The sequence below is a fragment of the Heterocephalus glaber genome, unplaced genomic scaffold (assembly GCF_053883595.1).
Source record: "Heterocephalus glaber isolate CG9 unplaced genomic scaffold, H.glaber_assembly_v1.0 deba00001472, whole genome shotgun sequence".
Classification (NCBI taxonomy): domain Eukaryota; kingdom Metazoa; phylum Chordata; class Mammalia; order Rodentia; family Bathyergidae; genus Heterocephalus; species Heterocephalus glaber.
This window is the reverse complement of record NW_028258315.1, coordinates 85,754,529-85,770,615: the sequence shown is the minus strand read 5'-3', so window position 1 is coordinate 85,770,615 and position 16,087 is coordinate 85,754,529. Positions and strand designations below refer to the sequence as shown.

The window sequence follows — 16,087 nt, the reverse complement described above, 5'->3', positions numbered from 1 at the left end:
TAATGTTTTTCACTTGGAATCAGAGTCTTGCACTAATTAAAATTAAGACTCTGTACTGCACTTGTAGAAATGAGGCTCTGAATACTCAATAATCAACCACAAAGTAAATGATGAGTCATTTACGTACCACAGGCAATGTTTTATAATCCCAGGGACTCTGTCTCATGAAAAGGAGTCACTGAGGTTTTTTTAAACTGTGGGCTTCTTTTCGTAGGTTAAGTCATCAGTGGCACCGTTTGGTTTTCTGAAGGCCAATGCATCTTGCTAAATCCAGGCCACAGAGTTGCTGACTGTGCCCCCTTCCACACACACACAGTAGACAAGGCGGGAAGGCGGGGGTCTGGCCCCATCTCCCCATAATGGTGAAATTTAAAGCACACCTTGTTCATAAGTGGGCTTCGGGGGGCGTGGGCTCTATCACAAAAGGGAGAGAATCTCAGGAACACAGCCCAGCACTGCAGGCGAAGGCTCCTAGTCCAGGCTGGACAAGGGCTAGCAGTGTGGTTCTTTCCCAGGGGTAGGAGAAAGCAACACCCATGAGGGCCACTTGGGCACCTGGGCCTGGGGCCCCAGCTGTGCCCAGACAGGGCTGCACCCATCTGCCTCCCCTGCCCAGCCTCACATTCTGGCTCGGCCAGCCTCACTCTGCCCCTGGAGGCACATGCTATGTAGACGAGGTGGCATGGCCAAACGGCGTGGCCAGATGGACAGCCTCTGGGTCCGACAGGCTGGATTCAAACACGAGGCCTGCTGTTCATTTACAAGTAGGGGCAGAAGACACAGTTTCTCTGCCTCCGTTTCTCCACCTGTCAAATGGGGTCAAGCCTTCCTAGGAGTTAAGGATAAGGGTTAAGGCTAGCGGGCATGCAAAGCGCCTTAGTACAGGTTCTGCCTGGCACATAAGGGGGATCTGCTTTGTGCAGAATCCATTTTAACTTTACATAAATCTATGAATACATAAATATGGGCCAGCAACACAGCCTAGAGCCAGAGATGGGGGGCACAAGTCTGGCCCCCCAACCTGTATCTCTGCCCTGGGGCTCCGGTAATTCCCTGCATCTTCCCTGTAAAGCTGCCTGACTTGAGCTCACACGAGTAGGGCTCTAGGCCACATGATCAAAACCCTACAGAAAACAGACCTTCTTTTCCCTCTGTCTAGCCCTCCCTTTGTCCAAACAAGTCCTGGCTCTTTCTTGGTCCTGAGTCTTCTTTCATGCTCCTGTCCACATCAGGAATGGCACTGTCACTTTGCTGCTCAGCCTCTCTGAACATCAACTGTCAGGCCCTCACTGCACACACACACCTCTTCACACCCTCCCTAGGCCACTGGCTGGGGAATCTCCATGCTGCTCCCAAGTCCCTTTCCTGCCATAGTGCCTCCCCTAAAGGCCTGCTCCAGGCCCCATCCATGGCTCAGAGGTCCCAGCCACTGTGCAGTGTCCTCATGTCTAGATGGGAGACATCACTGGCCTCTTGAATGGAATCATCATGAAGCATAAACCAGAAAAATGTGTGCAGTGACTCTGAAAACTTTAAAGTGCTTTCCAAACACATAAGCACTTGCCCTAGAAGCTCTAAAGAACAAAGTAATTTGAACATTCTTATGAATGAACAGACTTGTCAGTTTGTCTCAGTTCTTCCATATAATCCTCTGGGAACCTTGAAGAATAGGAAATTCCAGAGGGCGCCCACACACTCAGCCACACAAGTGGCTCCCTTTATACCTTTGGGACAAATGCTGAGCCTCTGTCCCAAAGGAATTTGGGGGACAATGCCATTCTCCCATAGCCTCTCAACTCTGTCCCTTGAGCACTCAGTTCTAAGTCTTAGAAAACACATTCTCTCTAAATCTACCCATAGCTCTCCATTTTAAATGTTTGATGGTCCATAACAAATCATTTACATATAGGCCAGTGGGCTGAAGCACAGCAGGACATGAGGGAAAAAACACAACACAGCAACCTGGATTTAATTGGGCCACCTAAACCATGCGTAAGACCTCATTACAGGGAATAGAGTCATCTTCATACAATTCCTTTCACCCTCCATTGACAACTCCTGATGGGGAGGAGCTACAAATTATGGCCTCTTTGGCTAATTTTACATGACACAGATACAGATGACTTTATTTTTCCTAATTGTTGGAAATAATGAGATCTCCTCTCCTTCTTTCTATTCACATTCTCTAGCCAAAGGTTTTGTTAATTTAAAATATTTGGGGGAAAAATAATACTGGGACATTGTTAAGAAGAAAAAATATCTGATAAGTTTGGGTTTAATTCTAACACGTAGAGCAGAGTATGCACTTATCCTGCATGATGGTACAAAGACAAAATGGGTTAATTACCATCTCACCCTAGGACGGATCTATTTGTCATAGAAGCAGGAGCCATTATTTCACACAGAATCATGACCCAGATAAAAAGGAATGACTGTACCGCAGCAGCCAGTGTCACAGCTTTATCGTGGCCTAACTGAACAGCAATTAACAAGTGTCACCGCTACCTACATACAAACAAGAACTGAGCTACTCATTAAATGAATGAAAAAACACAAACAGCTTTTAGTCTACTTCTTTCTGGGACACAACTGTGGTCTTCTACCTGTGTGATGGCAAAGAAATTTATACATGTATAAAATTCTGCCATCAGGGGAACAGCTTTGGGCCTGGAGAGGGGCATTCAGACCCTATCTGCTCTTCATACACTGGTGGTGCTTTCTCTAGAAATTGTGTCAACAACAGAAAAGAGGAGCACAAGGAAGGAAGCCCAGTCGCATTGTTTCATCTCTCTTTTCAGGGTCATCACAGCCTCGACCTAGAGACTAAAGTCACAGCCAGGACCAACAGCCAGGAATGCCAAAACCTTCTGGGTCCTCATCCCCTGGTGGGCAATGCTCCATGGCAGGAAGGCAGAGGGGCAACCACAACACACCGGGTTCCTGCCAGGCAGCAAGGGTCATAACACCTTCTGTGTTCAGAGGTGAGATACACACCTGGAATACACACCTGGAGACCAACTCCAGGGCAGAAATCTCAGGGCTGCTGTGCAACTTGTCTAGTCTGTTTGGAGGCAATAATTAAAAAACCAAAGGCATGGCAGGAACTGCATGATAAAGGGTATCATTTCCCAATGTTAAAGACAAAATTCTAATACAAATATAGAGTAAGCAGGTGTAAGTCATTTATTTAACAAATTACTGAATGACTCCTCAGATACTAGTACACACGTACACACACACACACACACACATACTGAGCAGAAGAACAGAACACTGGGATAGAAGTTAAAAAAGAACTACCTAATGTCCTGTAGCGTATAAAACCCATAAGTTTCAGGCTATCTTCTGTTGGACAGATGTCCATCTGCACTTCAGTACTACAAAATCACAGGGCAACACAGCCCGCAAATCAGGATGTCGCTTCCTTAACATCTTATACAGGTGTGTTTCAGTGGCAATCATGCTATGACCTGGTTTGGTTAAGACCAAGGTACCACATCCCGTTCTTCAAAGAGCATATCTGACAGAATGGACAGAGCCTCATACCCTCATATAACTTATATAACCCTCACATACTCCAAGCATCTTAATTACAAAACCATTTCTAACATTATTTTTCCCCAATATTCAGTTCTTTAGTTGAATTTTTCCTCTAGGAAGTCTCTACCCAGCCTGATCATAGAGTTTTGCATTTGCAGCAATCTAACAGAGATGGCCCTACTTATACAGAGATCTACATGACTTAAAAAATGCTTGCGTTCTCAGACTTGCATGTGTGTAAATAAAAACCACTTTTTCCCATTTCTTAATCATCTGAATTCTACCAATGTAGAATGAGCCTCCACCATCCTTGTAGAATCATCAGAAATTTTGACCTGAGAGATCATCTGATTCCTGGTCTGCAGGTCCCAGCTCTTTCCGTAGTGGTTCGTCCAGGACCTCCACAGCCTGAATGCTCAATAATGTTGAAGGCAGAGGGCAGGAAGAAAATAAATAAGCTCTAAAGGGATAATCAAGTTATTTTACTTTTCTGCAAAATTGCGCACAATGGCTTCCCATTGCTTTTAGAGCCAAGTCCTGGCTCCCACTCTAGCCTCTTCGCCTGCCCCACCATCTCCCTCTCTTCACAGAGGCGCCTCAGATCTTCTGACTCTGCTTGCTCCTTTCAGCCTCATCTCCATCCTTCCAGGCTCAGCTCAAGGCACCTTCTCCATCCGGACCATGCAGGCAGCAGCGCCCACCTGCTCCTCGGCCCAGCATCTTCCCTCCAGGCAAGGCTCATGGGCAGGGTCCATCTGCCTGCCCATCACAGTAGGAGGGAGGGACCACGGCTAGGCTGTCTCTGCTTCCCAGCACCTAGCATTAATCCTGATCTGGAGCTGACAGCCAACAATGTTTATTAACTCATAAACTGGCTGGCTGGACCTCAGACAAGCCACAGCAACCTATATAGGGTGGGAATTATCGAGTATAGTCATGCTCCACCTAATGACATTTCAGTAAATGACGGTCAGCATATACTACACCATGATCCCAGAAGATGGTAATGGAGCTTAAAGGACTCCTATCCTTAGTGATGTCATAGGCATCTTCATGTTACTCACGTGTCTGTGACAATGCTGGGGTAAATATATCTACTGTGCTGCCAGTCACATAATTATGTACACAATCTTTGATAAGACACCACTGTTACTGATTTATATATTTACCACACTGTATTTTTTAAACCTTTACTTTAGAGTATACCTCATCTACTTAGCCACCTCATACATCTGGTGTTGCATAAAGAGGCCACGTTGTGACTGACTTAGACCATGAAGGTCATGGAAAGTACACGTCAATGTTTGTGCAAGGAAGCAATCGCCTAGTGGCACAGTTCCCAGGATATATCCCCCTCATCATGTGATGCATAGCTGTACTTTGGAAGCCTGGGTAATGGGGACAAGATAAATATGAAGAAATAGCACAGCTCGAGTTTTGGGCAAGGACATTCTTGCTGCACTAAATGTCATATTGAGACTCAAGTGAACCCAGCAATTAGGCACGAAATCTCATGTGCATGAAGAAACACTCAAAACCAGACATGTTTCTGGGCAGATCTGAATTCCCTGCTACAAGGCAATTTCCCTGGTGTATCACAGGCCAGGAACCACAGGACTCTGGCATGCTCCTGCATTACGAAAGGAAAGCAGTTTACGGCAGCAAAGACCCATAGGACTAGAGAGGAATAGGATACGGGGCTCACATGCCCTTGAGGGTATGAGAAGAGTTCCAGCAGTGGGTGTGCAGGCCCAGTGGCTATTACCACCACACAATCCTAAAAAGCAGAATGTGGGGTCCCACCAGCCAGGAGGGAGGAGGAAGCCACCTAGTTCCAGAGCTGAGTCAGCTCTAGGCAGAGTGAGGTGTGATATATAGGAGGGGCTCCCCCAAGGCCTCTAAAGTGCATCTGACCTGCCCAACTAACCCGGCACCCCTTGCAGCCTGTGAACCTGTCTAACGAGTCCCGAGCTCAACACTCACCTTCTTAATGAACTCTGGGATGATTTTTTGGTCTGCCAGTTGTTCTAAGGAAGAGGAACAATCCAATTCCAAGACATAGCCTTCATTGTGAGGATCAGTTTTCTGAGATCTGGAGAGAGAAAAAGACACAAAGATTGAGATTTTACACAATAATCTTAAAAATGTTTTTTACTGAGTGCCAGTGAGACCCCAAATTCTTTCCTGAAGTAGCTGCCAAAAATAGCACTGCTGAAAAATAGCTTATAGTAAACTCAAAGAATATGTATAATTATATGGCATGGAAAGACCTGGAAGACATATGACCAAGTACAACACATTACTGTAGGATGAAGGTTCAGTACAATATGGCTTACATAGTAGAAAATGCACATATAGGTTAGGCACACAGATATCAGAAACATACACACAATATTGCCTTTAGATGCAGGGCATTGGAAAAGACCTAGTAAAACACACCAAGCAACAATAGCAGTGACATTAGCCATAACCTCTACTTTTCCATTTTTAATGAAGAGAATATATTCATATCTCACTCAGAAAATTAAAATCGATCTTTAAAAGACATTAAAAGGGTTCCATCCCTACAGACGGCAATCTGGCAAAATCTATCAAAATTAAAGATGCATCAAAGGAAAACTATCAGGTAACTAAAGTAGAAAGCCTGGGAAAATAGGGTGGATGTAAAGGGCAGTCTGAGGCAAAGGCCTTTATCTTGGGGACCTTGGGGTCGTGTCAAGGCTTGCTGGGGCACCCTGCCATCTCTGCACACAGACAGCGGGGCTGGTTCCCACACTCCTCCTGTCCAGACCTTAAGTGAGACAGCACAGAGGACAAAACCTCCATCAGGAGGGCCAGGAGCCAAGTGGTCACCAGAAGAAACCCCACTCCTTCTGTCAGCCCTTTGTGGGCTTCTGTGCAGCCCTCATATGGGTCTGGGAAACTCCTGGAAGCCACGTGGTTGTTGGAAGTTGAAGGAGAATCTTTGGCCCAGTCAGGACCACAGCAACAAGAAACACAGATAAGGTTCAACAGAATGTGCCCCTCCCCTAGGGTAGGGGAATTGGAAATGTGACCAGGGTTCTGGAGCTTTGCCCAGGGCTCAGACCACATACCAGCTACTCTGCACTGGCTGAGGAGCGAGCAGGGACCTCCTGGCCCACTTATGATGCTGCTTCACCAGAAAGGGCTTGCCTGCCCCTGCAAGATTAAGCTGGCCAGAAAATTCCTAAAGTGGCCACTTCCACACTGTACTCCTGAAACACACACATCTCGCCAGTTTCTGCATGCATATTTGTTACAATATTTTAAAGATGAATTTCCAAGATTCTTGTGTAGCTTTAAAAGCAATTTATCCTACCATTAACCATCTGGGTATGATTTACATGAAATTTAAAAGCGGAAAAAAATGAGGGGGTTTCGTTTTCCCCAGGTGTGCAACTGTGGTTCAGTAAGAGAACTTCAATAGCTTCTTTTTATTTTTGCTTCTAACCTATCCTTTCTGGGGTAGGGTAATGAGGTGCACACATTTCAAATGTAAAAGAAGACACTGATTTCTAATGAGTTGTATTAATCACTTTCCTGTCACTGGGGAAAAAAATACCCAACACCCGCAAGTTGAGGGAGGAGAGGTTTATTTGGCTCACGGTTTCAGAGGATTTATTCCAAGGCAAAAACAGCACAGTAAAAGGGCATGGCAGAGGAAAGCTGTTCAAGCCATGGCAGTCAGGGGCCAGGGATTTAGCTCAGTGGCACCACGCCTTCCTCGAAAGTGTAAGGTCCTGAGTTTGATCCCTGGTACGGCAAAAAAAAAAAAAAGAAAGTCATGGCAGTCAGGAATCAGAGAAGGGAGGAGCCAGGATAAGAATACATCCATCAGGGCCACATGCTCATGACGGGCCTCTTCTGACCAGGCCCTACCTCCTAACAGCATATTCAGTTGGCCTTGAACTCATCAATGAATTAATCCACTGCCCCATGATCCAATCACCTTCCAAAAGCCCCACCTCTGAACACAGGAGACATGAGGAGACATTCTAGATCTACATCTAAACCATAACATGGGTTAGGTCAGAATAATTCTAGCAGAATAAATCAATTCTGAATCCTAGTTTTCTTGCCTTAATGCTTGGTCCAAGATTAGACTTGGGTTCTCATTTCTCTCCCTAAGAAGAGCTAAAACAGAAAGTTTCAGACTTCTGAAAATGAAGATATGGCCAAGACACTCTCTCATGTATTATGTGAGGTCTCAAATGACAAAGAACAGAATTGGGGAGGGGAATTCTAAAATGTAAAATCCCAGTTGCTCTGTCACATGGAGAATAACATCAGACTGTATAAAGTTATTTATAAATATCCACTAAGATTTTAAATAATTAGGTTGAAAAACTGTAATAATTTAAAATAAGTCAATACCATAGAAAACACTCATAAAGTGAATGGAAAGAACATGAGTCTGTGAGCAACCAGAGACCAGATTCGTAAGAATAATCTTTAACTCAGGAGCTAATAACTACCATCTTTGGTTCCGCAACAAGAAAGGCAGCTCTGGTTCACTTCACCAAATAATTAACTCAGTTACATTTGAACCAAATGGAGGACAAAGGATTAACAGAACCCGCGTTATAAATTTTCTAGATGAACTATGAGAAAATTACATCTCAGCCTGTAGTTTCTTGGAAAACCAAATCCAGTGCACACTAGGAGACTATATGAGCAACTAACAAGTCTTCCCCTTCCTTTAGGAATTAGCCCCCACAATCTGACATGAGAGGATTGTGACACTGCGAAGAGTTGAAAAAGAGGAGAGGTGAGGATCCCTAAACTCCCCAAGGATGGATATCAGCTGCTCAAGCCTTTAAGGCAGAATTCTGTGAGGATGCAGCTGTGGCCAGGAAGGGGCAAGATCCGGGCAGAGGACCATAGTCACATAAAAACCTTCTCCATGCCACTGCATTTACATAAGGAGTCACTTAGTGCTTTGAGGGGGGCATGATTGCCATGGTGACCACCATGCCCTGATGTTCACACACTGTGCATTCCCTCTCCTTGAGTGGGGGCAAGTCCCATGGCTTGCTTGTACTCAGTAGACTGTGGCAAAGATGGCGGGATGTCGCTCCCATGGTTGGAGTATGTCCTAAGACTCCATCTTGTAGGCTTGAAGAAGGAAGTTGTCATGTTATGACAGGGCTATAGGACAAGCAACTGTTAGGTAGACCCTGACCAAGAGCTACAACCAAATAAGAATCTCAATCCTTGCAAGGAAATAAATTCGGCCAACAAGCTGAGGGGGCCTAGAAGTGGGTTTTTCCTCAGTTGAGCCTTGATGAGACCACAGGCCCCACTGACACCAACAATGCACCCTGATGAGACCCTAAAGAGAGAAACCACATAAGCTACAGAAACTGAGAGACAATAAATTCATAGGTTCTTTTGAGTCACTAAATTGCTTGTAATTACAGAGCACAAGAAACTACCACAGTTCAGTCAGACACTTGAGAGTAGCCTCTGTCAGATGGCATGGACTTCACCCTGGGACAGAGGCATGGACATCTTGTAGACAGGCTCAGGGGTCAGGGCATGGCCATCTAAGGGCCACAGCACAAGGGAACAGATACTGTGCAGTCAATCGAATTTCTAAGTATTAACCTGCGATTCTTCAGCTGAGGAGACGTGGCCCATCCTCCCGTGGGAGAGGGAAAGGCCAGTCCTGTTTCCCAAAAGGCCATGTCATTGTATCATCCTGGAAAAGTACGTGGGAAACCACCAAACTTCCCCTGGACCGAAGCCCAGATGCTTTCCACTTTTTGAAGGGACAGAGAGGTCTTAGTTTAAATAGTAAGAAAAAGGAGGGATGCGGAGATGGAGGATTAACTTCCAGCCGACCTTGTCTGGAAATGAACACCAAACACTCTCCACTTAAACGAAGGCACTCTGAGAAGAACATATTTAAAGTGAAATATGCTTCCCTGTCATTCTCCATCCCCAACTCAATAAATGCCACTGGATTGCATTAGTTGGCGACTACAGGTTCAGTGCTAACTGGAGATGGGTCCTTTGTGAGCCAAGAGCCTTTGGACAATTTATTGGAAATTTCTGGCCTTCAGTTTCTTCTCTGTCAAGTGGGAATACTGTGAGCAGGTATCTCCTAGGGAGCTCACAAGAAACTAGACCACACAGACCCTAAAGGAGAATAAAGACAGAAGCTTTTACAACAGGGAAAGTCCTTGAAAGGTGCTGAACAGTGAAATGATCAGATTTATTTTTAAGCATGCCCTGGCTGCACGGGGCAGCTAAGGGACTACCTCAGTGTTCAGATGAGAGGTGATGGTGGCTCTAAGTGGAGGGTAGCATTGTTGAGAAGAGATGGATTCTTCACAATTTCCATGTGGACAGGTTGTAGGTGTGAAAGGAAGGAATCCTTCTTTCCCAGCGAACAGATGCGGTCGCCATGATTACGTTGGGGAAGGCGTGGTGGCACAGGCTGGGGGCAGTGTCAGTAACTGGGTTTCAGACACGTTGAATCTGACATATCCAGTAGACATCCAAGTGGAGAGATCTACCAGACAGCTGAAAATATACTCAAGCCTCGAATTCACAAGAGGCAGCTAGATATGTATACTGGGGGGTCATTAGATTCCAGATAGTTTTTAAAGCAAAGACTAGACATAAGCTCTTCATTAGTAAGGAGAAAGAAGAGTCAAGCACTGAGTTCCAAGACCATCTACCATGAAGAGGTCAGGGAAAAAGAGGAGGAAAGAGCAAAGGAGGAGTAATCAGGGAAGGAAGAAGAAAATCGGAAGGATACATTATTCAAGGAAATGCATCACAGAGAAGGGTATGATCTACCCTGTCAATTGCTTCATTTAACAAATTTATAATCTTCTCTCCAACTTATTTATCCTCTTGAAATCCCAAGAGATCCATCCTATAAAAGCAGGTATGAAGAAATCTGTTTACCGTTAATTTTTGGCCATCTTGTTGGCAGATTGCCAAATTAATACCTTTAATATATAGTTATCCTGTCAAATTGGCAAACTGTCAAATTAATACGTCAGTATGGTTCAGAACAGCTTAAGTCTTTGAAAAAAAATTACTGGTGTAATATCAGATCATTTCTCAGAAACTACCTTGGGAAATTAATTAAAAAAGAGCTCTGACCCATCTCACATCATGGGGACCCCCTTTGGAAACAGACTAGAGTTCAGGGGAGTCTAATCTTAGCCATTCCAAAGGGATTTTCGAAAAGAAGGAGAAGTAAGAGGATATTACTAAGCACAAATGCAGTATCTTGAACACCAAGAAAGAAGAAGAAGAATTCAAATTCTTAAGAGCATAGCACCACAGTGTTAACAAGGCACCCAAGTTCAGTGCTTCTGACCAGAGAAGACAAAGAGTGAGGACATCAGAACTTGGTTAAGTTTTTAAATTCCATCACAACATGAAAACTAAATTCAGTGTGGCACCCCAGGCTGGATCCTGGAACTAAAAAAGGACATTAATAGGAAAATATGTGAAATTCAAATATAGTCTGCAGTTTAATTAATAGTAATATACCAATGTCAATTTGTTAGTTTGATAAATGACTATGATAATGTGGGCTATTAATAGTAGGAAACTTGGTGACAGGAATATGAGAATTCTCTGTAATATCTTTGTAACTTTTGTTTTTTTGGTTAAATCTAAGGTTATTCCTAGGCTGGGTACCTGCCACTCCCCTAAAGATGTTTCTTAGGAAATAACCAGGACATTCCACAGAAAAGGGAAAATAGAAAGTAATGTAATGCAGGCTCCTACACCTTCAGAAGAAAAGAAACCTTCAAGTAAAAGGTCCAGAGATAAAAGAAACAGAGGGGTGGGGTTTATGCTTCTTTTGATCAGAAAAACTTGAAAGTATTTCCTGCTTTCCTCATTTCTTTTTATTTTTCTGTGGTAAAATATGCATCACATAGCAGTCACCATTTTAATAATGTTTAAGTATATAATTCAGGGTCATTAAGTACATTCACATGCAACCGTTATTGGTTCCAGATTCGATCATCCCAAATAATCCTCATTTCTTGGAGACCTTTTAATTAGGACTGAGCCAAAACTGCATGTGAACAAGTAAAATAATAAAATCCATGTTTATCAAACAGATACTGAGCATCTGCGCGCACACCTTCCCTGACATCAAGGCCCGCGTCCACTGCTGATGTACAATGGTCAACACCACGGCCCACAGAAGACACATTACGAACATAATAAAAGAGCACCTCTTCTGTGTCACACTGACCTCCTCATTCGCACACAAACACCAACTGACAGAAACCTGGGGAAACTCAGACATGAACCCGGAGATTCTCACTCCTCACAAACGCTGCATCTACGCAGAGTTGTAAGGTCATTCTCTACGCAGCCAGGTCAAGGTTGAAAACTCAAAGGCCCACAGGCAATGACCAAAAGATCAAAGTTGTTTTTTTTTTAAAACCAAGATACGGAACCTGGACACACTGTTCTCATACAGAGATACAGGAATGTCCACCAAGAAATACGCTTTCCTATTTTTCTTCAGAGCCGTATCACACTTGCTTTCACAGCTCCATTTCCTAGAGCATTGTGATCCCTAATGAACGTCACAGGGCAAGACCGATACTGTCTGGCATGTTGGTGTTGGGAGTGCTATGGTTTGAATATGGTTTCTGGGTGTCCCCGCAAGGGTTTATGTGTTAGAAGTTTGGTCCCCAGCTTGGTGATATGAGAAGTGATGGAGTCTTTAAAAGAGCTGGGGCTGGCGGGAAGTTAATCTGTCCATGGTGGTGCTTCTCTCTGATGGAATTAACGTAGTTCTGGGGGGATCATGGTTAGTTCTCATGAGAGGGTTGTGTAAAAGAGCCCGACCACCGCCTCCCTGCGGTCTTGGTTCCTGTCTCAGCATCTGACCCCGCCTCTACACATGCATTCTGCAGGATGACATTCACCATGATGTGATCCTGGGTGACAGGGGGCCTCGCCAGAGCCGTTACATGCGGTCTAGACTTTCAGTCCTCAAACCTGTGAGTTAAATAACAGACCTTTCTTTTTAAAGAGAATCTGCTACAGCAACAACAAAAAACCAGATTAATACAGGGGAACAATGCAATTAGTGGAAACCATAATAAACTGAATTTACACCCCAGCTATTACTACCAATTCCAGGCCAGGATTTCCAAATCTTCTACATTTTTAAAAAGACACTATTAAACTACGTTTTTATGTAGGCCACAACTGTCAAATTTTGGCTCCACACATTTTTTTAATGCTATGTAGACCAGTGTCTTTGGGATGGAATTTTACCTTTGCCACTGGTCTGTGGCTTCTAGGTTAGAGACACAAAGCTCTAATGTGAGCCATAGAAGGTGGAATTCCAGGGGACAGATAAGAACAGATTATCTAATTGTACCATAGTCAAAATAACTAACTCATAAACACAATGGAGATATTGCACTGTAATGACACAGAAAAATTCCTCCCCTAGAAAGAAGGCCCAGTACATTCACATAGCCCAACTCTGTCCCCACAGTGCCTGTAACATAACCTTTTTTAAGTCATTAAAAATACACATTAACAAGTACTGTTCACACTTACGAGTGCATTAAATATTCAACATTAATGTAAGCAAAAGGGTTAAGCATCAAATTATTCTGATGAAGTAGCAACTAGTGAGTTGAATACTTCTTTGGTCTCATGGGAAGATCTGATCTGAAGCTACTAAAAGACAAACGCTTGTCAAAAAACTACTATAAACTATTCTTTTAAATAATAAGCACATGACTAAAAACTAGCATACACATTACTTTAAATAAACATGTAATAGATCTCACTTCAACACATAAATCCCTTAGATCACTTCAAAGACTGAGTTTAAACAACATCTTTTTCTAGGACACTAGGCACATAATTTAAATTTCAGTTATAAAAAGAAAGGAGAGAGGATATGAAGTGCATCAACAAGGTTATTTTGGCTTCATTTAGAAATAATCATAAGAACTGATGACAAACACAAACTTAGATTGCTAGGCACTTCTCCAACAAGAAAAAAATTGCTAAATGTCAGTTGTCAGAAATTTATCTCTGGGAAACAGGAAGAAATTTTAAGACGTTTTTTCCTTCCAAAATACCAAGTTCAAGTAGAATGATCAAAAAAAATTTTTTTAAAGGAATAGTAGAGAGGTGAGCTGAAAAAGATCTTTCAACAAAAGAAAAAGGCTATATATACTTTTATCAATTTATGTGTAACTAATGACAATAAAAAGGTTTATTCATTCATGTATCCATCGACAGCTTGATGACCAACCACACGCAAGGAATTTAAGGCACTGAGTTAGATCCTGCCCTCAAGAAACATATGTATTGTCTATGAGGGAAGATTAAACCATATAAGAAACAAATTCTATGGGAGTTCAGTTAATTTCCAGTGTCAGGAATTAGGGGAATTTTTTTTTAAGCATGGAGCATGTGGGCTGAATCTTTGAGCCTGCGCAGAAATTAGTCATGGGGCCATGGATAAAATGATATTCTAAGCATTGAGAAGAGAAATTAATAAAGATCTGGGTGGGAAAAAAGCATGAGTTCTGTGATGGAAATAATAAATAGGTCGGTTTAGCAAAAGGTATGTGAAGGTGGAGTTCTTGTTACTCAGCTGAACCAGTAATCATGACCTAACTAATGCATGAGGACTTCACTGTTGGAATGAATCTGATGGAAAGCAGTAGTTAGAGCAGAGGAGTGGGAAAGAAGGTTGCAAAGAAAGGATGGGACTCACCTTTATTCTGACACGAAGGTGAGTCACGGGTGGTGCTAGACAGAAGATGTGAAGATATAGATTTTAGGAAGGCTAAGCAGGTGGCATTGTATCTGATGTAGGAAAAGGAAGAGTATTTCAGGAAAGCAGGAGTAAGAGCTGAGCCAAGATTTTTGTCAGGGAGTAGATGGGTGGGAGACAGATTTTAGGTATTTCTTGTCCTGCAGTTTGTGGTGGATATGGGGTAGGGAGTAAAATGCAGGTTCCCAAAATGCTTTCAGAACACTGGGGAAAGATTTCCCAAATTTGTGACCCCTTTTGGAAAAATGAACCAAATCTACAAAATTAAAATGAGACCTCTGGAGTTCAAAGTTTCCCCTAATGGTGAAGCTTAAATACTTGAGAAAATTAGTCAAGTAAGTAAGTTCCAGGATATCATTCATTAAACAAAGCACCCAACTGCAGTGTCCATCACAAGAGTTCTGAGGAGGAAGCAGAAAGGAGGAGAACTAACCCATCTTCAATGGGTCACTGTCCTTCCTGCTGACTTTCCCTTACTCTTTCACCAACAGACATTAGCATTTCAGTTCAAAGGGTTTGGGATCTACAAAAACCTTCTGGAAATGATGAGGAGAGATGTGCAAAAGAGATATGCCCTCACCGCGGGCTCTCTCAAGGAGCTGTGCCCTGCCAAGTCGGTGCCTGCCACCAGGGTCATCTAACCATCTAATACCGGTTTATTCTAGAAAAATCTCACCACATCCTATCTCAAGGCTTGCAGCAAGGGCTGGCTCCATGGTAGATAAAAGGAGTTCACCGTTGCCTTAAACAGCCAAGAGGAAAACAAATTCACTTTAATTCAGTGCTCCCCCAAAGAGGAGGACAGTAGCCACAAGGATGGGATTTGGGGGAGGGTCCTGTTCGCTCTCACATCCTGCAGGTTCCCATTTTACTTTGAAAAATATAGATGTAGAAAGAACTAATGTTAGTAATAATACATAATTAATATTTATCACAAACAGAACACTGAATAAAAGCAGGTCTTTTTGATATTTACTCTTTCACAAAGAGTCACGTGTCTGCAAACAATAATAATATAGTAACGCTTTCAGAACACTGGGGTAACAACTACTCATGAATGGTCTTCAAGACACTCTGTGGTCCTGGCCAATTAAGTAACAGGAATTCTCTGCTCCATCTGTATTTAATGCATGTGTTCCAAATTTCAAGTTTGCTTATTGTTTCTTCTGATCTTCTCACCTACACCCTCTGACTGAGTTAGGTGATGGAAATTTAGATCTAAAATTAGTTTAGATATAATAGGTCCCCTAAAAGTTTCATGTTTACAGGTGGGGCTTTTGGAAGGAAATTGGATCATGGGGACAATATACTCATCAGTGGATTAATCTATTGCTGAGTTCATAGACGAATGTGCTGTTAGGAGGTGAGACCTGGTGGACCTGGTCACTGCAAGCTTGACCTGGGAGAGTATATTCTTGTTCATTCGTGTTTGTTCATATTCATTCATATTCTCTCCCCCCTTCCTCCCTCCCCCTCCCCCTTCTCTTCCTTTTTCTCCCTTTTTGTGACACTAAGGATTGAATCCAGGGTACTCTACCATTGATCTCCACCTCCCACCTCCCCCCCTTTCACTTTTGAGACAGGATCTCACTCAATTGCCCAGGCTGGCCTTGAATTTGTGATCTTCTGGCCTCAGCCTCCCAAGTAGTTCAAATTACAGGCATGTGCCACCACGTGCCACTTCCAAAGTTTAGATTACATAACTTGGGAGAAAAACTCCCAAGT

At 43.2% G+C, this 16,087-nt stretch overlaps 1 protein-coding gene across 5 annotated transcripts in view; it reads right to left on the bottom strand.

The window, feature by feature from the left end:
- The window catches only part of Rftn1 (raftlin, lipid raft linker 1), a 201,650-nt gene that overhangs the window by 82,159 nt on the left and 103,404 nt on the right, over positions 1-16,087 (bottom strand). For all 5 annotated transcript variants that reach the window (XM_004864258.3, XM_004864259.4, XM_021243993.2 and 2 more), the window contains one exon: positions 5,524-5,632. In XM_004864258.3, the coding sequence (XP_004864315.1) occupies positions 5,524-5,632 (109 nt within the window). The remainder of the gene's footprint in view (positions 1-5,523; positions 5,633-16,087) is intronic.